Genomic DNA, 23,074 nt, shown 5'->3' on the forward strand with positions numbered 1-23,074 from the left:
AAAAAAAAAAAAAAAAAAAAAAAGAAGGGGAAAAGGAAAAAAAAAAAAAAAAAAGATATTAAACTTGTAACTTAGTTTTAAAAGGTAAGGAGAATTTCCATGGCTGAAAAGGATGTATTTGATGACCATTCACAATGATCACTTTACTTGAACTTCAATTTCCAACTGTGTCCTAATTAAACACAAATTGAAGATTCTACCCTTGCTAGGCTGATTCTATGATGGCCTCAACAACCAGCTCCTGGTCATTCACCTTCCTCCAGTTACTCAATCAATTCTAATATAGGTGCTGTTGTGAAAGGATTTAGCAGATATAATTAAGGGCCTCAATTAGTTGACTTTAGGCAGGGTTTATCCTGCTTGGACTGTCCTAATCAGGTGAGCCCTTGAAAGGACAGGGTTCTTCCTGAATATAGAGATTCACAGTGTGAGAGGGACTCAGTATGAGGGGTTTCCTCCACCATGGGGTTTGAAAATGAAGGGGCTGTGGGCCAGGCATGGTGGCTCATGCCTGTAATCACAGAACTTTGGGAGGCCGAGGTGGGTGGATCACGAGATCAGGAGATCCAGACCATCCTGTCTAACATGGTGAAACCTTGTTTCTACTAAAAATACTATATATATATATAGGCCAAGCGTAGTGGGTGGAACCTGTAGTCCCAGCCATGTCGAGAAGCTGCGACAGGAGAATGGCATGAACCTGGGGAGGTGGAGCTTGCAGTGAGCTGAGATCACGCCACTGCACTCCTAGCCTGAACGACAGAGGGAGACTCCCTTTTCAAAAAACATAGAGGACAAGAGAGAAAAGAAAATGAAAATGAAGGGATTGTGTAGGAAAGAATGCTGGTGAGCACCAGGAAGTGAGCACAGCCTTCCCTGTTCTCTACATTGACAGCAAGCAAGGAACAGGGACCTCAGTCTTACAACTGCCAGAAACTGCATTCTGCCACCTCTGTGTAAGCCTGAAGGAGGATTCAAAATGATAACACAGCTTTTGGAAGCCCAGAACAGAGATTCTATCCACATCTTGCCCAGATTTCTGACCAAGGAACTATAAACAGATAAATGGGTGTTGTTTTGCCAGGCATAGTAGTGCACAAATGAATTGAATTGATACACACACTAGTTGCACAAAATAAAATCTTTCTGAACTTTTTCAGTGTTTTACATTTTATAATTATCTGTGATGCAATTTAATACACTCGCATTTCATTCATTCAGTCAACAAAAATTAATTTAGTCCCTACAATGAACCAGGTATCCCCTCATATGCTCACGTGCCTGACACTCCAGAAGCTTCACAAGACCGAGGTGGAGACACTGGAGTGTTTTAAGTGGAGAAATGATACACTCTAACTCACAGGAGCAGGAACACTGGAGAGAACAGTCACGTAGCAGATCATGGGACGGTGCTAGTGTCACAATTCACAAGTGATAGTGTGGTGGGGACTACGGGGAGAGGAGGGCCTGAAGGATGAGAGGGACGGAGGGAAGGCCTAGAGAAGCAGGGGGTGAGGAAAAGGAGCAGAGGAAAGAATTCAAAAGCAGCAGAATTCTTAGGTTTAAATACATTGTTTTCTGGATTTTAATACATCCATCTACAGAGTTTCACAGGGTGTCCTTGACAGTTGGTCTTTAATACCTTATGTGGGTCTGCCTAAAATCTAATCTTTTTTATGTTAATCAGGTTTAAAAAATACTAAGTGTTCCTATAAAATATACACAACACTTAGATGTGGATACTTCCTAAAAACAGGCAGTGCATGAGCACTAGTGAGGGGCATTGTGACTGCATCGAGCGCTTGCAGCTTTGAGGTGAATAAAGTCTGTACTGACTCCTGGTTGCAACATATAGGGACACAGTGGCTACTTTGTATTGAGGAGATGTCCTGGACTCACACAGAAACTCAGAGCCATGGAATGATGGTAAATTTAAAATACGACAAGCAGGAGTCACAGATACACTGTCTGGGAAAGTGAAACTTAGTAGCTTTGTGAGTCCTGTTGTAACGCTTTTGGACACATTTATACATCAAGGGGCCAAAGTCACATTTTTTTACCTATTAGAGTCCTGATCATTCAGGGGTTATCAAGATTCTGCTACCCAATGTATTTAATAAACAAAGAGCAAACTGGTCTCTATTCTGTCTCATGCACTCAGGCCCAACTTTTCCCCATTAAAAACAAAAACAACAACAAAAATCTATACCTCCATTCCCAGAGCAAGCTCACTCTCACTGTCTGTCACCAAGCTCCGTGGGGTGAGTTTTCTTCTAGAAGAGTCCAGGTGGACAGGTAAGGAGTGGGAGGCCAGGAGTCCAGTTCAGGGACGGAGATTCCGGGATGAAAAGTGAAAGGAGAGGGACGCGGCCAATGTCTGGGGTTTCTCCCTGGTTTCTCAGACAGCTCCTGGGCCAAGACTCAGGGAAACACTGAGACAGAGCGCTTGGCACAGGAGGAGCGGGGTCAGGGCGAAGTCCCAGGGCCCCAGGCGTGGTCTCAGGGTCTCAGGCCCCGAAGGCGGTGTATGGATTGGGGAGGCCCAGCGTTGGGGATTCCCCATCTCCGCAGTTTCTCTTCTTTTCACAACCTGCACCTGGTCCTTCTTCCTGGATACTCACGACGCGGACCCAGTTCTCACTCCCATTGGGTGTCGGGTTTCTAGAGAAGCCAGTCAGTGTCGTCGCGGTCCTGGTTCTAAAGTCCCCACGCACCCACCGGGACTCAGATTCTCCCCAGACGCCGAGGATGGCGGTCATGGCGCCCCGAACCCTCCTCCTGCTACTCTCGGGGACCCTGGCCCTGACCCAGACCTGGGCAGGTGAGTGCGGGGTCGGGAGGGAAACGGCCTTTGCGGGGAGGAGGGAGGGGCCCGCCTGGCGGGGGCGCAGGACCCGGGGAGCCGCGCCGGGAGGAGGGTCGGGAGGGTCTCAGCCACTCTTCGCCCTCAGGCTCCCACTCCATGAGGTATTTCAGCACCACCGTGTCCCGGCCCGGACGTGGGGAGCCCCGGTACCTCGAAGTCGGCTACGTGGACGACACGCAGTTCGTGCGGTTCGACAGTGACTCCGCGAGCCCGAGGATGGAGCCGCGGGCGTCGTGGGTGGAGCAGGAGGGGCCGGAGTATTGGGACCAGAACACACGGAACTCCAAGGCCAACGCACAGATTGACCGAGTGGACCTAGGGACCCTGCGCGGCTACTACAACCAGAGCGAGGCCGGTGAGTGACCCCGGCCCGGGGCGCAGGTCACGACTCCTCCCCATTCCCCACGGACGGGCCGGGTCCCCCACAGTCTCTGGGTCCGAGATCCACCCAGAAGCCGCGGGACCCCGAGACCCTTGACCCGGGAGAGGCCCAGGCGCCTTTACCCGGTTGCATTTTCAGTTTAGGCCAAAAATCCCCGCGGGTTGGTCGGGGCGGGGCGGGGTTCGGAGGACGGGGCTGACTGCGGGCGCGGGGCCAGGTTCTCACACCATCCAGACAATGTATGGCTGCGACATGGGGCCCGACGGGCGCTTCCTCCGCGGGTACCGGCAGGACGCCTACGACGGCAAGGATTACATCTCCCTGAACGAGGACCTGCGCTCTTGGACGGCGGCGGACGTGGCGGCTCAGATCACCAAGCGCAAGTGGGAGGCGGCCGGTGTGGCGGAGCAGGACAGAGCCTACTTGGAGGGGACGTGCGTGGAGTGGCTCCGCAGACACCTGGAGAACGGGAAGGAGATACTGCAGCGCACGGGTACCAGGGGCCACGGGGCGCCTCCCTGATCGCCTGTAGATCTCCCGGGCTAGCCTCCCACAAGAAGGGGAGGAAAATGGGACCAACACTAGAATATCGCCCTCGCTCTGGTCCTGAGGGAGAGGAATCCTCCTGGGTTTCCAGATCTTGTACCAGAGAGTGACTCAGGTTCTGCCCTGCTCTCTGACACAATTAAGGGATAAAAATCTCTGAAGGAATGACGGGAAGACGATGCCTCGAATACTGATCGGGGTTCCCTTTGACACCGGCAGCAGCCTTGGGCCCCGTGACTTTTCCTCTCGGGCCTTGTTCTCTGCTTCACACTCAATGTGCGTGGGGGTCTGAGTCCAGCTCTTCTGAGTCCCTCAGCCTCCACTCAGGTCAGGACCAGAAGTCGCTGTTCCCTCCTCAGGGAATAGAAGATTATCCCAGGTGCCTGTGTCCAGGCTGGTGTCTGGGTTCTGTGCTCTCTTCCCCATCCCGGGTGTCCTGTCCATTCTCAAGATGGCCACATGCGTGCTGGTGGAGTGTCCCATGACAGATGCAAAATGCCTGAATGTTCTGACTCTTCCCGTCAGACCCCCCCAGGACACATATGACTCACCACCCCATCTCTGACCGTGAGGCCACCCTGAGGTGCTGGACCCTGGGCTTCTACCCTGCGGAGATCACACTGACCTGGCAGCGGGATGGGGAGGACCAGACCCAGGACACGGAGCTTGTGGAGACCAGGCCTGCAGGGGATGGAACCTTCCAGAAGTGGGCGGCTGTGGTGGTGCCTTCTGGAAAGGAGCAGAGATACACCTGCCATGTGCAGCATGAGGGTCTGCCCGAGCCCCTCACCTTGAGATGGGGTAAGGAGGGAGATGGGGGTGTCATGTCTCTTAGGGAAAGCAGGAGCCTCTCTGGAGACATTTAGCAGTGTCAGGGCCCCTCACCTTCCCCTCTTTTGCCAGAGCCGTCTTCCCAGACCACCATCCCCATCGTGGGCATTATTGCTGGCCTGGTTCTCCTTGGAGCTGTGATCACTGGAGCTGTGGTCGCTGCTGTGATGTGGAGGAGGAAGAGCTCAGGTGGGGAAGGGGTGAAGGGTGGGGTCTGAGATTTCTTGTCCCACTGAGGGTTCCAAGCCCCAGGGAGAAGTGTGCCATGCCTCGTTACTGGGAAGCACCATCCACACTCATGGGCCTATCCAGCCTGGGCCCTGTGTGCCAGCACCTACTCTTTTGTAAAGCACCTGTTAAAATGAAGGACAGATTTATCACCTTGATTATGGCGGTGATGGGACCTCATCCCAGCAGTCACAAGTCACAGGGGAAGGTCCCTGAGGACAGACCTCAGGAGGGCGGTTGGTCCAGGACCCACACCAACTTTCTTCATGTTTCCTGATCCCGCCCTGGGTCCGCAGTCACACATTTCTGGAAACTTCTCTGGGTTCCAAGACTAGGAGGTTCCTCTAGGACCTTAAGGCCCTGGCTCCTTTCTGGTATCTCACAGAACATTTTCTTCCCATAGATAGAAAAGGAGGGAGCTACTCTCAGGCTGCAAGTAAGTATGAAGGAGGATGATCCCTGAGATCCTTGGGAAATTGTGTTTGGGAGCCCATGGGGGAGCTCACCCACCCCACAATTCCTCCTCTAGCCACATCTTCTGTGGGATCTGACCAGGTCCTGTTTTTGTTCTACTCCAGGCAGTGACAGTGCCCAGGGCTCTGATGTGTCTCTCACGGCTTGTAAAGGTGAGACCCTGGAGGACTTGATGTGTGTTGGGTTTTGGAGGGAACCGTGGACACAGCTGTGCTATGGGGTTTCTTTGCATTGGATGTATTGAGCATGCGATGGGCTATTTAAAGTGTGACCCCTCACTGTGACGGATATGAATTTGTTCATGAATATTTTTTTTCTGTAGTGTGAGACAGCTGCCTTGTGTGGGACTGAGAGGTTCCTGCTCTTCCCTTTGTGACTTGAAGAACCCTGACTTTCTTTCTGCAAAGGCACCTGCATGTGTCTGTGTTCCTGTAGGCATAGTGTGAGGAGATGGGGAGACCACCCCACCCCCGTGTCCACCATGACCCTCTTCCCCACGCTGACCTGTGCTCCCTCCCCAATCATCTTTCCTGTTCCAGAGAGGTGGGGCTGAGGTGTCTCCATCTCTGTCTCAACTTCATGGTGCGCTGAGCTGTAAATTCTTCCTTCCCTATTAAAATTAGAACCTGAGTATAAATTTACTTTCTCAAATTCTTGCCATGAGAGGTTGATGAGTTAATTAAAGGAGAATATTCCTAAAATTTGAGAGACAAAATAAATGGAACACATGAGAACCTTCCAGAGTCCACGTGTTTCTTATGCTGATTTGTTGCAGGGGAGGAGAGTAGATGGGGCTGTGCCCAGTTTCTGTTCCAGCCACCATGGGCTTTATGTGGTCACTGCTTGGCTGGGTCATCTTTGCTGCTCCATTTTCTTTGGCCCTTCAGTAGAACCTTGTCCCACCAAGATCTGTGATCACAGGGAGCTGAATGGCACCTAGGGTGGTCCCTGCATACAAATCTCCTTGTGGTATCAAGAGACAAATTTTCAGACCTGTCCAGCTCTTGCCCTCCTCCCAGGGCTTTTTCCTCAATTGTATTTTCGATTTTTCTCCAATCTTTTTAAAGGAACCAGATTGTGACATTTGCAGAGAGGAGGGGACCCATAGTTTCTCATCATAGTTAACTTTCTGTTGGAACTCCTCTTCTGCCCTCCTACTCTTCTTCCTGCCCTGAGTTGTAGTAATCCTAGTGCTGGCTCCAACCCAAACTCATAGATTTATAAAGCAGAGTCTAATTTAGATTCATATGTGGTTGAAAAATTGTACCCATAAGGCTAGGGTTATTGTTCCTGAAGAGAAAAATATGGTTTTGTGCCGAAGTGTGCAGGAGGGTTGGTGTGGGAGGAGGGAGGGAGGACACACAAGCAGCCCTGGTGAGAAAAGCACTGGCGGCATGGATGTCCGCGTGAACTGATGTTCTTTAGCTGCCACAAAACAACATTTGCCCTGTGGCTACATTAATAAAGATATGGGCTTTAGAATAGGGAGGTGCTCTACAGTGATCATTCATTCAGCTGACATTTGTCGTCTGCTAGGGATATGACTGCTTTTGCATTTAGAAAGCATCATTAAAGTAAAAACAGAAAAATTTCTGGCGTTGTGGTGCATACGTTCTAGATGCAAGCTTGTCCAGCCCACGGCTTGTGGGCTGCATGTGGCCCAGGACAATTTTGAATGTGAGGACTTTTTTGCTTATCTTTGGTGAACCTGAGTCCTGGAGTGAGTGCACCCACCTCCTTCAGGGTCAGGAGTGAATGCTTTAGGAACCCTGCTTTTCAGTGACCTGCAAAAATAGAGGGCACATTTACTGTGATAACCCAGAGTATCAGCCAAGGGGGCTTGACCTTCAAGGAGTTGTGGGGAAGGTTAATAAAGGGTGGTGTCCCAGGGTCAGAAAAGATGGGCAGACAGCAAGGGCACTGCTTGATATCTGTGATAAGCATGGAAGAATTGAGGAGCAAGCTTCAGATTCAGAATCCAGTGACTGAGGAGCTATCCATATCCCTAAGAGAAAGAACCTTGGGACACGATGATGGTACATGATGGGACAATTCCATCACCCCTTCTGCAAAGGAGCCTATAGCCATTTAATCAGGAGATAGTATAAGTATTAACACTGGGTGTGAGCTGACATTGCTGCCCAGATTCCCACAGCACCGTTATGCCCCCCATCACAGTGGGGCTTACAGAGGCCAGGGAATAAACCTAGACACGTTATGCCCCACGGTGGAATCACTGGTTCCATAAACCCTGTCCTGGTTATCTCCCCATTCTCTGAGTGCATAATTGGCCTTGATGCACTGGCAACTGGAGTCACCCCACACTGTGTCCCTAGTCTGGAGAGTATGGGATCTCATTGTGCTGAAGCCCAAAGGGAAACATCCCTCATCCAAGCCAAACCAGAAGCAATATTGTGCCCCAGGGTGGGTCTTGTGGAGGGTACTGCAGGTATTATAGGGGTGGCACTGCCATTACAGACCTGAACGATGTGGGGTGGTGTTGGAATTGCCTGTTATCTCCATATAACTCAGCAATCTGTACCTGCAGAAGCCTGATATGGCTAAAGAACGAATGGAATTACTCCAGACTTGACCAAGTAGGAGTCCTGACTGCAGCTGCCATGCTGGCTGGATATCACTGCCTGGGGAGATTAATAAGGCCTCAGGCACATGGCAAGCAGCTGTGGATCTGGTGAGTGCATTCCTTCCCACTCCATTTAGAAGATGGATATGGAATGATTCACATTCACATGGGATTTATAATACATTTATCGATAGCTTGCATCAGGGCTACCTTAACTCCTCAACCTTCTATAAATATCACCTTAAGAGACCTGGACGAATCAGACATCTCACAGAATACTAAATCTCTTCATTTCATTGGCAATATCACATAAATTGGGAAGGATGAACAAGAGCAGGAAAGTACGCTGAATTCCTTGGCAAAACATGTGCACTGCAGAAGGTGAAGATAAACCTTACAGAGCTTCAAGAGTGGCCACTGCAGTGAACTGTTACGGGTCCAGTGGTTAGGGGCATGCAGAGTTCTCCCTTCTAAAGTAAAAGACACACTTGCATCTTGCATCCTCACCAGAAGGAAGGAAGCACACTACTTGGTGAGCCTCTCTGGGTTCTGGCAACGCCACATTCCACATCTAAGTATATTGCTTTGGCTGACACTCTGGGTGATATAGGAGGCCAGCTTTGAGTGGGGCCTGGACTGGAAAGGACACTGCAGTAGACCCAGGCTGTGGTACAGTCAATCATCCCTCAGACCCCTGGTGCTGGAGGTGGTTGTGTGGGGAAAGAAGCAGGATGGAGCTGAACCAAGCATCAGTGGGAGAGTCAGAATGCAGGGCCTGGGATCTGGAGTAAGGCCACGGAGTCCACAGCAGAGAAACATGCTCCCTGTTAGAAGCAAGTTTTAGCATGTTACTGGCCCTGATAAGATAGAATCCTTGATCATGGGACATCAAGCAATCATGTGATTCCAAGTGCTCGTGTGTATTGGCTCCAATGTGACCCATAGCGTCATAGATTGGACAGGCCCAACGGCATCTACCATGAGATGAAAATAGTCCATGTCGGTTGAGCCTCAATTCCATGTTAACACCCACAGAAAACACCTAGTCCTGATGTAGCCCTGAATAACCAAACAAATTGAAGACAAATTGAAGTTAGCCAGCCCGCATCATGGATCAGCCCAGGCCTGATAGGAAGGACCCGTGAGTGGAGCAACCACAGTGGCAGGGATGAAGCTACAAATGAGTCCAGCAGCACTGTCTCTCCACTACCAAGGCCCACCCAGCTACTGCTTCCTCTGAATACTCTGCTCGTGAGCATTTAGACCAATGATAGGCACCGATAGGGCACTATTTCTTAAAGCAACTGACTAGCCCCTAAGTGACAAGTTGAATAGCTTGAACACCATCCATCCTGGAAGGGGCAGAAGTTCATCCTCACAGGGATAGGCACCTATTCGATGTGGTGTGGTTTTCCTCTCTGCTCTCAGACCCTCAGTCAACAACACTACTGGCATTCCTGATCCACTGGCTCAGAATTTCAGTACATTATCTGCCTGGGGGACACACCTCTTGGGGAAGGGGATGAAGTGTGGGCCATGACCATGGGATCCCCTGGTCATATCACCACCTGCGCCTCTCAGGTGCTGCCAGGCACACAGAGTCATGGACAGGACTCTACAGGCACAACTCAGTACCAGCTTGGATGAAACCCTCTGAGGAATGGGTGCCATTTTTCAGGATGTGATGCATGTATTGAATCAAAGACGTCTCTATGGTGCTGTTTTCAGGAGGAAGAATACGTGGGTCCAAAAACCAAGAAGTCAAAGCAGGTGTGTCTCATTCCTTATATTCAACCCCAGGTTGATTTATTTATAAGTAAATAAATAAATAAATACATAAATAACATGAATACATAAATAAATTTGCTTACACATGTATTTATTTATTTATTTATTTATTTATTTATTTATTTTATTCATTATATTCACCCCCAGGGTGATTTTGCTCTTCTTACTTCCAAAATCTGGACTCTGCAGGGTAGGAGGTCCTGGTTGCCCAAAGAAGGCACCCTGGCAAAGAGACAAATGAGAGTCCATGGAACTACACATTGTGGTTGCACTCAGGGATATTTGAATAGTATGTGCCCAGAGACAAGCAGGTGAGAAGAGGAGGAGGCAGGGCTGCTATCACACAATAAGAGCAGGACAAGTGTGTGTGGAAACCAGGAATCCACTTGGGGACGTCCTGGTTTCCCTTGTCCATTGTAAGTGTGAGCAGAATCATCCAGCAACCCAGCCTGAGAGGGTTTGATATTCAAGAGCCCAGAACCCTCAGGAAGGAAGGATTGAGTGATACTCCTAGGTAATGTCCCACGTCTCTGCTTCTGTGCTCTGACATCCTCAGCAGGATTAGTGCAGAAGCCCTGCTTCCCATGAGTTGTTCTCAGCCAGTGACCAGTCACAGCAAGCACACTAAGGCAGGCCATTACTGGGAAACATGGGACTCCTCTGATGGCCAAATGTGGCTCCAGGACTCCTCCATGCCCTTGCTCAACTCTCCTTAGATTGCCTCTGCTCTAGGATGCATCGAACAAACCTTGTCTCCTTCTGTCCAGAACTTGGGGTCACACTTGCACCATTGTCTGCTGCCTTTTCTAGGGATTTCTGGCTCACTTCTCATATTCCCTTACAGGTGTGTCCCCTCATAATATGCCGTAGACTTTAAGCTCATCTTGGCATCTGCTCCTTGGAGGACTTGGACTAAAAAGTATTTCCACGTGCACACCAATAACTCTTACTTATTCCAACCTGTAAAATCCATCTCTTTATCCAACTTCTGCCACCCCCATAAAATCTATTTTGCTTGTTTTGTAGTATCTCTTTGAATTAACAGATATTTGTTGTATTAAGCCACTAAATTTTGAGGTAGTTTGTGACACAGCAGTTAATAACTATTAAGGCTTTCTTAAGTTTCTATTATTCCATGGATGTTATCTACATCTTTTAATTCCATACATTTTAATAATGTTAGCCACACTTGCTGTTTCTAATCCTTTCCTCCTATTCTTTTTTGAAAATGTTCATTTTGTCTTTCTCTGTCCTTCCATCTTTCTTTCCTCCTTTCCTCTCTCAGAGGTTTCTTCCTCCCTCCATTTTTGCACAAACTCTATGTGGTCAGGCTAAAAAGAAGCATTATTTGAATCTTATGCTTAAAGTATAATGCCATAATTTACAGGATAAAAGTAAAGAAAAGGAAGTTATTAATGGAATATGAAAAAATGCCTAGGGTGATTCTGTAGCCAAGACAGTGGTTTTTAACATGTAATCTCCACCTTCAACTGAATGTTTTCAGAGCACATGAGAAACATAAGTTCTTTCCCATTCTTGGTACAAGCATTTGGGAAATCAAATTAGCCTTATCTTGTATGATTAATGTCCATACACTGTATAATCCCACCATCTGCTCCTGATCATACACTCTGGGGAGATTTTTGGCTATGTGTCCCAGAGACGTGTACACCAATGTTATGGCAAAAAACTGGAAACAATCACATATGCATCAATGGGAATTAACAAAATTGTGATATAATCACGAAAAGTAAAATTTTAGCAGTAAAAATGAATGAACAGCACCCTCCCACATCAAAGATAACTCTCCTACACATAACACGCATCCCGGGAGAATACATATAGTGTGAGTTCTCTGTACAGGGAAGTTAAAAAAAAAAACAGGTCAGACTGTGATTTAGGCATATACATTTATTGTAAAAATCTTTAGAGACATTGCAAAGGAATAGTAAATACAAGACTCAAGATAGAGTTTCCTTTTGGCGGATAGGATTGGGCAACAGTCTAGGGTGGCTTCGTAGCTTCTGATTTTTATGCCAGGAGAGAATGTCCAGGTAGTTAGTTACTTGATCATAAATCTTTATTTATTTATTTATTTTATTTATTCATTCATTCATTTTTGAGATGGAGTCTCACTCTTGTCGCCCAGATGGGAGTGCAGTGGTGTGATCTCGGCTCACTGCAACCTCCGCCTCCCATGTTCAAGCGATTCTCCTACCTCAGCCTCTGAGTAGCTAGGATTACAGGTACCTGCCATGATGCCAGGCTAATTTTTGTATTTTTCGTACAGACTGTGCTTCACCATGTTGGCCAGGCTGTTCTCCAACTCCTGATCTCAGGTGATCCACCCACTTCGGCCTCCCAAAGTGCTGGGATTAGAGGCATGAGCCACTGCTCCCAGCCCACAAATATTTATAGTGGTAATTTTCAAAATGCACCTTGTGTGCCATTCCTGATTATTTGGAAATGAAAGAGAAAAGAAAACACAAAAGTTCATTGCAAGGATCCCTAGTGATAACTACATGTGTTAAAACAAAGCCACAGCCAATTGTAAAGAGCCATGTGACAGAGAGTACCAGGATGCCATAAAAAATAGCCTTGGCTAGAAATAAGTCATTTGATTCTTGGCTAATTGGCAACTCTCTACATTCTCTGGTATACAATGTTCAATCTGATGTGCAAGGCAATTGTATCTCGCAAAGAATTTGAGAATTTGATATGTTGCTCAATTTTACCACACATACAAGTGAATTAAACTTTTACAGAATAGAAAAAAAGCACTGTCGAGCAAAATAAATTAAATAAAAAGACATAAAGGAATAACTAGTGATAAAATAGCAATAAGAATGTAAAACATGAAAGAGCTGCTTTTACAGCAACATTAGAACCACAAAATAACTGTATTTTTCAGAATCATACTGGAGTCCAAATCACTTCTACCAATCTAATTAAAAAACACAGCAAAAGATGTTAAACTGATCAATGGATGCCCACTGAATACCCAGTTATTGAAAAATCTTGTTCCTAGATTGGAGTTAACCATTTCTGTCTACCACATCAAACCAAATCGTTGTGGTGATGCTAAGTTAGCTGTATAGACAAAGATGTGAGACACATTTTTTCTAACTGCAAAGCGCCCTGATTAGGCAAATACTTTTGTAGAAGCTTGAGTAAGAAAATTGGCATTTTGGGCATTCTTAAAAGGAATTAGAAACTTCTGAGGAAAAACAAAGATAGTTATGACTGTAAAGCCATTATTGTATGGCACCAAAGTCTTGGGACTCTTTGATCTAGCTGCTATATTTTCTCAACTTTCTTGCAACTCATCAAAGAGAACATTAATATTAAAAGCATTTGCAAAAAAAATCTGAGATATTGTTAGTATCTCCTTTCTCTGTCTCAAATTTTTATTCATTACTTTACAAAAGATAATTTTAAAATATTAAAGAAAATTAGTCAGATATAAGAAGTATTTGATTTACAAAATCCTGAAACAATAATGTTAATTGTGTTGCCAGCTACTTGGGAGGCTGAAGGAGGAGCATTGATCGCGTGAGTCCAGGAGGTTGAGGCTTCAGTGAGTCATGAGCATGCCACTGCACTCCAGCCAGGGCAGCAGAGTGATACTTTGTCTAAAAATAACTAACTAACTAAATAAATAAATAAATAATAGTGGCAGTGCACGAGCCCTGGTGAAGGGCACTTTGGCTGCATTGAGCACTTGCAAATTTGAGGTGATTAAACTCTGTACGTTACTTAACATGCATACTGTACATACTTAACATGCATATACATTCTTTGATACTCCTCCTTGCAGAGGTGCAGCTTCATTCCCTTCCTGTGAGTGTGGCCTGAACTTGATGACTCGCTTACAGACTGATAGAGTAATGCTGACATAATAGTTTGTGACTCTGGGTGTAGATCATAAGACTCGCTAAGTCTGGAAGTGGTCACTTATGCCTGTAATCCCAACACTTTGGGAGGTCAAGAGGGCGGATCACGAGGTCAGAAGTTCGAGACCAGCCTGGCCAACATGGTGAAACCCCATCTCTACTAAAAAATACAAAAATTAGCCGGGTGTGGTGGTGCATGCCTGTAATCCCAGTTGCTCAGGAGGCTGAGGCAGGAGAATCACTTGAACCTGGAAGTCAGACGTTGCAGTGAGCCAAGATCCAGCCACTGCATTCCAGCCTGGGTGACAGTGTGAGACTCTGTCTCAAAAAAAAAAAAAAAAAAAAAAACTTATTGCAGCTTCTACTTTGGTTCTAGTTCTCTCTTTCTCTGGGATCATGAGTCTTGGGGGAAGCCAGCTGCTGTGTCATAAGCAGGCCTGTGGAAACTCCAAGTGACTAGGAAGTCAGGCCTCCTGTGGCCAGGCAATAAGAAGATGAAGCCTCTTCCAACAGCCACGTGGGATGTTCTTGTGTCTTGTGAATCCCCAGCCCCATTTGAGCCCTCAGATGATAAAGCCCTGGATGACAACTAGACTGCAACGTTGTGAGAGACCCTGAGCCAGAAGCACTTCGAGAAACCTCTCCTGGATTCCTGACCAGTAGAAACTGTGGGACATGATAAATATTTGTTGATTTGAGTTGCTAAGTTTTAAGTGACTTGTTATGCATCGGTAAATAACTAATACACCTTCACAAGAGAGGATGAATCATTGAGTTTTTCATTTGCTCTAAATTCATTATAAGATATTAAATATGTCATCTGTTTTTAATATTTAAGAAGAATTTTCATGGCTATATGAGATATATTTTATTATCATTAACAATGATCTATTTTTTTTACCTTCAATTTGTATGTTCTATTCAAACACAAAAGGAAGATCCAGGCTATGCTAGGCTGATTCTATGATGACACCCCAATAACCACCCTTGGTTACTCACGTTACCCCAGTTACTCAGGTGACACTAATACAGGTGCTTCTGTGAAGGGATTTTGCAGTTATATTTCAGGTCCCCCGTCAGTTGACTTTACGATGGGGATTATCCTGCTGGGACTGCCCTAATCAGGTGAGCTCTGAAAAGGACTGGGTTCTTCCTGAGAATAGAGACTCACAGTGTGAGAGGGATTCAGTGTGAGGGGCTTCCTCCACTGTGGGCTTTGAAAATGGAGGGATCGTGGGGAAAGAACACTGGTGGCCAATAGGAATTAGAAGCCCTCCCACTGTCTACTCTGATAGCCTGAAGGAAATAGGGATCTTAGTCCTACAATTACCAGAAACCGAATTCTGCCAATGAGCTCTATATAAGCTTGGGGGAGAACCCAATCTTAAGATGAGGATACAGCTTTGTGAAACCCTGAACAAAGAACTCTCACACTAGGCCTGGATTTCTGATGAAGGAAATGCAGACAAATAAATGTGTGCTCTTTTAAGCCACTAAGTTTGTGGTAATTCGTTACGTACTAACAGAAAATTCATAAACAGATTCAACAGCTGAGCATATGACATTTTCTCCACTGGAATGAATTTATGAACTGATATGCATAGTAATTGCATAAAACCAAATGTTTCCTAACTTGCTTTGCATTTTTCATTTTGTGATTTTTGTGCGATACAATTTTTAACGCAATCATATTTCATTCAGTCAAGAAAATTAACTTAGTGCCTACTATGTGCCAGATATGCTTTTATATGCTGCAGACACAACTTTGATCAAAACAACCCAAAGCCCCTGTGCTCATGTGTCTTCTATTCTAGAGGCTTCTTGAGAGTGAGATGGAGCCATTGGAGTGTTTTAAGTGAAGAAATGACACAATCTGACTCACATTAGAAGGATTTCTGACCATTGTGGGGAGAACAGTCATGGGCAGCAGGCAAGGGGGCAGAGCTAGGGCCACAATTCCATAGTGGCAGAGTAGTAGAGACTAAGGGGAGAGGAGGGCCTGATGGGTGACAGGGACAGACAGAAGGGCTGGAGAAGCAGGAGGTGAGGTAAAGGAACAGAGAGAAAGAATTCTAAAGCAATAGAATTCTCAGACTTAAACACAGTGTTTTATAGATTTTTAATCCATTTATCCTCAGAGCTTGGCACAGTGTTACTTGCACCTTGGTCTTTAATACATTCTGTGGGGCAGTCTAATAACTAATTGCCTCCTTATGATAAACAGGTTAGAAAAGAATACCAAGTGTCCCAATAAAATATGCACATAGCTTAGATGTGAATAATTCATAAATATAGGCAGGTGCATGAGATGGCCATTGTGGCTCATGCCTGTAATAATACCAGCATTTTGGGAGGCTGAGGCAGGAGGATCACTTGAGCTCAGGAGTTCAAGACTAGCCAGAGCAACATAGGGAGACCTCATTTCTAAAAATATTTTTTTAAGAAAAATTAGCCAGGAGTGGTGGTACAAGCCTGTGGCGCCAGATACTTGGAGGCTGAAGGAGGAGCATTGATCGCATGAGCCCAGGAGGTCAAGGCTTCAGTGAGTCATGAGCGTGCCACTGCACTCCAGCCAGGGCAACAGAGTGATACTCTGTCTAAAAATAACTAACTAACTAACTAACTAACTAAATAATAAATAAAGGCGGTGCATGAGCACTGGTGAAGGGCACTTTGGCTGCACTGAGCACTTGCAAATTTGAGGTGATTAAATTCTGTCCAGGCTCCTGGTTGCAATATATGGTAACACATTGTGCTTTGTCTTGAGATGTCTTGGACTCGCGCACACAAACTCAGGGCTATAAGATAAAGATAATTTTAAAATACAACAGACCAGAGTCACAGATACACAGTCTGGGAAAGTAAAACTTAACTTTGTGAGTCTAACTGCAATGCGTTTAGACACATTTATATATAATGCGGCCAAAAATCACCTCTTTTACAAATTAGATTCGTGATCATTCAGGGGTTACCAAGATTGTGCTACCCGCTGTACTGTGCTACACACTGTTACTAAGATTGTGCTACTCCGCTGTGGGACCAGCGGAGATCCTCCACCCAATAAAAGCCCCAGGCGCCTATACCGGATTCCATTTTCTGTTCAGTCCCAAATCCCAGGGGGTTGGTCGAGGCTGAGGCGGGGCTCAGCGGCCTGGGCTGACCACGGTCGCTGGGAATGGGTCTTACACCCTCCAATGGGTACACAGCTGCGACCTGGACTCGGACTGCAGCCTCCTCAGTGGATATGAACACACCCTGTGACGGCGCCAGTTAGCTCGTCCTAAACCAGGAACTGCGCTCTTGGACTGCAGCGGACAAGGAGGCTCAGATGCCCTGGCGGAGGAACATGCAGAGCTGCTCAAAACCTACCTGCAGGGAAGGTGGGCGGAGTGGCTCTGCAAAGTCCTTAACAATGGGAAGGAGAGGCTGCAGTGCCCAGGTACCAGCGGCCACGGGGTGCCTCCCTGATCTCCTGCAGATCTCCTCGAGTCACATTCCAACAGAAGAGAAGGAAAATGGGACCAATGCTAAAACATCCCTCTCCCTCTTGTCCTGAGGAGGAAGAGTCCTCCTGGGTTTTCAGATCCTATACCAGAGAGTGACTGAGGGCCCGCCTTGCACTCTGGGACAATTAAAGCATGAAGTCTCTGAGGGAAAGGAGGGGAAGACAATCCCTGGAATACTGATCAGCGGTCCCCTTTGTCCCCAACGCAGCCTTGGGCACCAGGAATTTTCCTCTCAGGCCTTGTTCTCTGCCTCACACTCAATGTGTATTTGTGGGTCTGATTCCAGCTCTTTTGAGTCCCTCGGCCTCCGCTCAGGTCAGGACCAGAAATCTCTGTTCCGGCCTCACACACTAGAACTTTCTAAGGAATAGAAGATTGCCCCAGGTGCCTATGTCTAGACTGGTGTCTGAGTTGCTCCCTTCCCCACTTCAGGTGTCCCGTCAATTTTCAGGATGGTCCCATGAGGTGGAATGTCCCATAAGGAATGCAAAGTGCCTGAATTTTCTGACTCTTCCCCTCAGAACCCCAAAAGACTCACATGACCCACCACCCCATCTCTGACCATGAGGCCACCCTGAGGTGCTGGGCCCTGGGCTTCTACCCTGTGGAGATCACATTGACCCAGTAGTGGGATGGGGAGGACCAAATGTAGGCTGCAGAGCTTGTGGAGACCAGACCTGCAGGGTACAGAACCTTCCAGAAGTGGGCAGCTGTGGTGGTGTCTTCTGGAGAGGAGTAGAGATACACATGCCATGTGCAGCACGAGGGGCTGCCAGAGCCCCTCACCCTGAGATGGGTAAGGAGGGGGATGAGGGGTCATGTCTCCTCTCAGGGGAACTAGGAGCCCTTCTGCAGCCCTTCAGCAAGGTCAGGGTTTGAGGCCTGATGGTCAGGGCCCCTCACGTTCCCCTCCTTTCTTACAGCTGTCTTCCCAGCCCACCGTCCCCATCGTGGGCATCGTTACTGTCCTGGTTGTTCTTGGTGCTGTTTTCACCAGAGCTGTGGTCACTGCTGTGATGTGGAAGAATAAGAGCCCAGGTAGGAAAGGGGTGAGCTCCGAGTTTTCTTCTTCCATTGGTGGATTCCCCGCCCCAGATAGGAGTTGGCTTGTATCCTGCCTAGTCGTGAGGTACCATCTCTGTCTATCAACACTTACTCTTTTGTAAAGAACTTGTGAAAATGAAGGACAAATTTATCACCTTCACTGGAGTCATGGGAACCTGACTCCCAGCAGACACAGGTCAGGGGAAGGCACCCGCAGAGGACAGACCTCACTAGGACAATTAGTCCAGTTTCAACACATCCTCTTACCCAGGGTATCCTGATCCTGACCTGGGTCTGCAGTCACAGCTCTGGAAACTCCTCTGGGATTTCAGGACCCTGCTTCCTCCCTGGCCTCTCACAGTTTCTTTTCTTTCCACGGATGGAAAAGGAGGCAGCTATGCTCAGGCTACATGTAAGTGTGGTAGGGGTGGGAGAGTGAATCCTGAGATCCTTGGGATAGTGTAGACAGGAGCCCATGGGGGAGCTCACCCACCCCACAATTCCTCCTTTAGTCACATCACCTGTGGGCTCTGACCAGATTTTGTTTTTTTCCACCCCAAACAGGGAAAGTACCAGGGCTCTGATGTGTCTCTCAAGGCTTGTAAAAGTGACACCTAAAGGGCCTGAAGTGAAAGAGGAGTTGGGGCAGAGGGGATACAGCTAGAATTTGGAGTCTTAGATTTGCTATTCTTGAGGGTGTGGTGGGCTGTTCAGTGTCACCACTTACCTATGACTGACCTGAATTTGTTCATGACTATTTTTTTTCTAAGACTGCCTTTTGAGGGACTGAAATGCAAGATTTGTTCATGCCTCCCCTTTGTGACTTCAAGCGCCTCTGGCTTCTCTTTCTGCCAAGACATCTGAATGTGTCTATATCCCTGGTATCATGTGAGAAGGGGGGAGACCAGCCCACTCTCATGTCCACCATGACCCCTGATATCATTTGGATCTGTGTCCCCACCCAAATCTCATGTTCACTTGTAATCCCTAAGGTTGGAGGTGGCACCTCAGGGAGGTGGTTGGCTCATGAGGATGGATCTTTCATGAATGGTTTAGAACCATCTCTTTGGTGCTGTTCTTGTGATAGTTCTCACAACATCTGGTGTTTAAAAGTGTGTGGTACCTCCCTGCTCTCTCTCCCTTCTACTCCAGGCTTGTAAGTCATGCCTGCTTCCCCTTAACCTTCCAGCATGATTGAAAGTTTCCTGAGGCCCTCTCATAAGTTAAGAAAATGGCAGAATCATATTTTCATATAGCCTGCAGAACCATGAGCCAATTTAAACCTTCTGTCTTTATAAATTACCCAGTCTCAGGTATTTCTTTATAACAGTTGAGAATGAATAATTCAGAAAATCGGTATCAGAAGTTGGGTACTGCAATAAAGGTAGCTGAAAATGTGAAAATGTCTTTGGAACTGGGTAACAGGTAGATGTTGGAAGAGTCTGGAGAGTTTAGAAGACAAGAAAATGGGGGAAAACTTGGAACTTCCTAGAGGTTTGTTAAATTGTTGTGACCAAAATGCTGATAGTGATATGGACAACAGAGTCCAGGCTGATGAGGTCTCAGATGCAGATGAGGAACTTACTGGGACCTAGAGGAAAGGTCACTTTTGTTATGCATTGGCAAAGAACTTGGAGGCATTCTGCCCTCTCCTTAGGGATCTGTGGAACTTTGAACATGAGGGTGATGATTAAGGGTATCTGACAGAAGGAATTTCTAAGCAGCATAGCATTCAAGATTTGGCCTCCTGTTTCTAATAGTCTATGCACATATGTGTGAGCAAAAAAATGATCTGAAACTGGAACTGGTATTTAAAGGGGAAATTTAATATCCAGGACAACTCCTAGTGGAGTTGCAGGAGCAGGACCCATGCTAGGACTACTAAATGGTAGAGCCACTGGCAATGTGCAAGCTCAGCTTGGAAAATCCATAGGTATTCAATTTTCACCCATGAGAGCAGCTATATGGGTTATGTTCAGCAAAGCCAAGGATGTGGGGCTGCAAATGGCATTGTGAGCCCACCACTTGAACCAGTGTGCTCAGGATTCAAGATACAGGGTCAAAGGAGATTATTTTAGAGCTTTAAATTTTAATATCTTCCATGATGAGTTTCAGCCTTGTGAGGACACTGCATTCATTTCTTTTGGCCCATTTATTCCTTTTAGAATGGAAATGTGTAAGAAATGTCTCTTCCATTCTTGTATTAATATTTTAGAAGTAAATAACCTTTTTAAAACTTTACAAGCTCACAGCTATAGAGACTTACCTTGAGTCTCAGATGAGGCTTTGGAATTTTGAGTTGATGCTGGAACAACCTAGCACATTTGGGACAATTGGGAAATTATCATATTTTGCGATGGGAGAAAAACATGAGCTCTGGCTGGCTAGGGACAGAACGCAATGATATAAATATCTACTCCCTGATACCTCATGTTAAAATCTGACCCCCAACGTTGGACGTGGGGCCTAATGGGGGCTGTTTGGGTCATGGGGGCCAATCTTTTATGAATAAAGAGATCCTGTCCTCTCTCAGAAGTGAATGAATTGTTACTCTTTTAGTTTCCAAGAGAACCAGTTGTTAAAAAGAGCCTGGCAACTTCCTAAGCTCTCTGTTCCTCTCTTACCGTGTGATCTCTGCACATACCAGCTCCCCTTTGCCTTCTGCCATGAGTGGGAGCAGCCTGAGGCCCTCACCAAATGCTCAAACATTTCCAGACATCAGAATCCCAAGCCACATGAACCTTGTTTATATAAATTAGTCAGTCTCTGACATTTCTTTATAGCAACACAAAATGGTATAAGACAGCACTCTCATCACAGGTGTGTGTCTCTGGCGGCCAGCCCCCATTCTCAAGATATCCAGGGTCCGCTCAGCCATGAGTCCTCTCATCAATATTCTAACTCTTATCACTCAAGAGATTCTAAGGTTTTTAGGAGAAACCAGGGACAAAGACTAAATGTTTTTGTTATACCTCAGATTACCCGCTTTTCTTTGACCACATATCTTTCCTAGGAAAAGGATTACAAAAGTAAAGAGGTATTGGCATATTATCAGAGTCTCATTCAGTCATTCAAAATTAGAACAGTTTACCATCCTCTCGTATGAATATGTCTCCCAGAATGAAGTCACTCAGGTTTGCAGACACCACTCAACCTTACCAGGCTCCAAAAACAAGAACAATCTCAGGGACATATGGCTTCACTCTTTTAGGCACCCAGTATAATTGACCTAAGAGACAATATCTTCTCTTGCTCACAGCACTTTTGAGGAGTTAAGCTAATATTGAATTTTCCTCATTACATAACCCTTTGATTTATTCACTTACCCTCAGCCACTATTCCTCCTTCTGTCCCTTTATATCAGTCTTTTCCAGTTTTAGAGGTGACATCAGGTTTGGCTGCTGTGCTGGCCTGGACTTCAGGCAGCAATAGTATTCTAGCATGCCTTCCCTCGGTCTACTCTTGGTCATAGAGGGTAGGTTATGTAGGTAAAGAACCAGTGGGCGCCATCTGACCATCAGGCTATATAGCTCTATTTACTGTTGATCCTGACTTAGCCAGATGAAATGAAGGCATAGCACCATCCTTGAGTTGCTTGGGAATTCTTATAGTTATGGTTTTTGGCTTAAAGATAATTCCTGTTTCTGGCACTTTGATTTTCATCCCTATTCCTGGTACCACTGCATCATATATGAAAAAAGAAATTTGAGGTGAAGTGTAGTTATTATTCCAGCATCCTTTCCCCTTCAGAAGAATTGTATGTATAGTCATAACAGCATTGTCCTGATCCATCAGGTAAAAGAGAGGAAGCTATCTAGAGGAGTCACTCTTGCAGCCCCACCCATGTGGACAGTGAGCACATTCATGAAGATGTAAAAGCCAGTCCTTCATGTTTATATTGCCCAACAACTATATTGCTAGTTTTTAGACAAACAATCCTTCAACTGACCATTTCAATTTTCTATCAAAGTTTTCTTCTGAGGAGGACATTGTTGGCCATTTGAGGCTGTAAAGTGTGTTTTCTTGAGTAAAGAAATGGGACTCAGCAGTCCACATTGGTGCAATCTCTTTTTTTCTGGTTATTTCATAGCCCTTGAAGCATTGACCTCTTCCCCTGGTTGAGCATAGCCCAATCCAGAGTCAGTGACTTTCCTGTCAAGATCCATTGGCAGCTCCTTTGGGGTTGCTGGCATCAGTCTGGCTTGCCAGCTATGTATGATCGAAGCCTTCCCACTAGAGAATCACATAGCCATCTGCTGCCTCTGTCTGTTTTCTTGACCAACAGTCAAAACAGAGATGATAAGAAATGAGATAAATTACCAAAATTGTGAACAAAAGAGAGATTATCACTAGTGACCCTTTAGAAATTAAAAAGCATTATAAGTGAATACTCTGAAAAACCTGAAGTCAATAAATTAGACCACTTAGATAAAATGGACAGATTCATACAAAGATAGAAATTGCCAAAACTGACTCAAAAATAACTAGAAAACCTGAAATAAGGAAAAACAAAAAATAATAATGTACTTCTGTTTTATCTGGCCTAAAAAGCCCATTCATCAGCCTTCAGTCCTTTGGCCTAAGTTTAGCTCAAATAAGGACTGTATATGCCAAGTTTAATTCTCTATGTGAATGATAAAACCCCATCTTCACAAGAGGCGATGGGTTATGCTGTTTGTTGGATTAGTGAATTGACCCCCATGTTCCCCCTCGAAGAGAAATAAAAAGAGCAAAGTAAAGAGCCCTCACCCAGTGAAAAGCCCTGGGATCCCCTAACACACTTGCCCTACACCCTATTCATCTCGCCAAGTAGAGGACAGGGAGATCAGGGGGCAAAAGGAAGGTCGGAGGAAAAGGATTTGGGAGATCATGAAGGAGCTAAACCCAATCTCTCTTAAATCCTTATCCAAACTTGAGGAAAGAATTAGAACA

The 23,074-nt window shown here is 46.1% G+C and overlaps 1 protein-coding gene and 1 pseudogene across 1 annotated transcript; both read left to right on the forward strand.

The window, feature by feature from the left end:
- The first annotated feature begins 2,569 nt into the window (after positions 1 to 2,569).
- On the forward strand, positions 2,570 to 6,066 carry LOC116460053 (patr class I histocompatibility antigen, A-126 alpha chain). Its single transcript, XM_032140909.2, has 8 exons — positions 2,570 to 2,821; positions 2,952 to 3,221; positions 3,466 to 3,741; positions 4,320 to 4,595; positions 4,698 to 4,814; positions 5,257 to 5,289; positions 5,432 to 5,479; positions 5,650 to 6,066. The coding sequence occupies exons 1-8, from the start codon at positions 2,749 to 2,751 to the stop codon at positions 5,652 to 5,654; spliced, it is 1,098 nt and encodes a 365-aa protein (XP_031996800.2). The 5' UTR covers positions 2,570 to 2,748; the 3' UTR covers positions 5,655 to 6,066.
- A 3,381-nt stretch (positions 6,067 to 9,447) lies between these two features.
- Positions 9,448 to 18,760, forward strand: LOC116459771 (HLA class I histocompatibility antigen, A alpha chain-like; annotated as a pseudogene).
- The last annotated feature ends 4,314 nt before the right edge of the window (positions 18,761 to 23,074 follow it).

The sequence above is a fragment of the Hylobates moloch genome, unplaced genomic scaffold, assembly GCF_009828535.3.
Source record: "Hylobates moloch isolate HMO894 unplaced genomic scaffold, HMol_V3 SCAFFOLD_20, whole genome shotgun sequence".
In the NCBI taxonomy this organism is placed as follows: Eukaryota; Metazoa; Chordata; class Mammalia; order Primates; family Hylobatidae; genus Hylobates; species Hylobates moloch.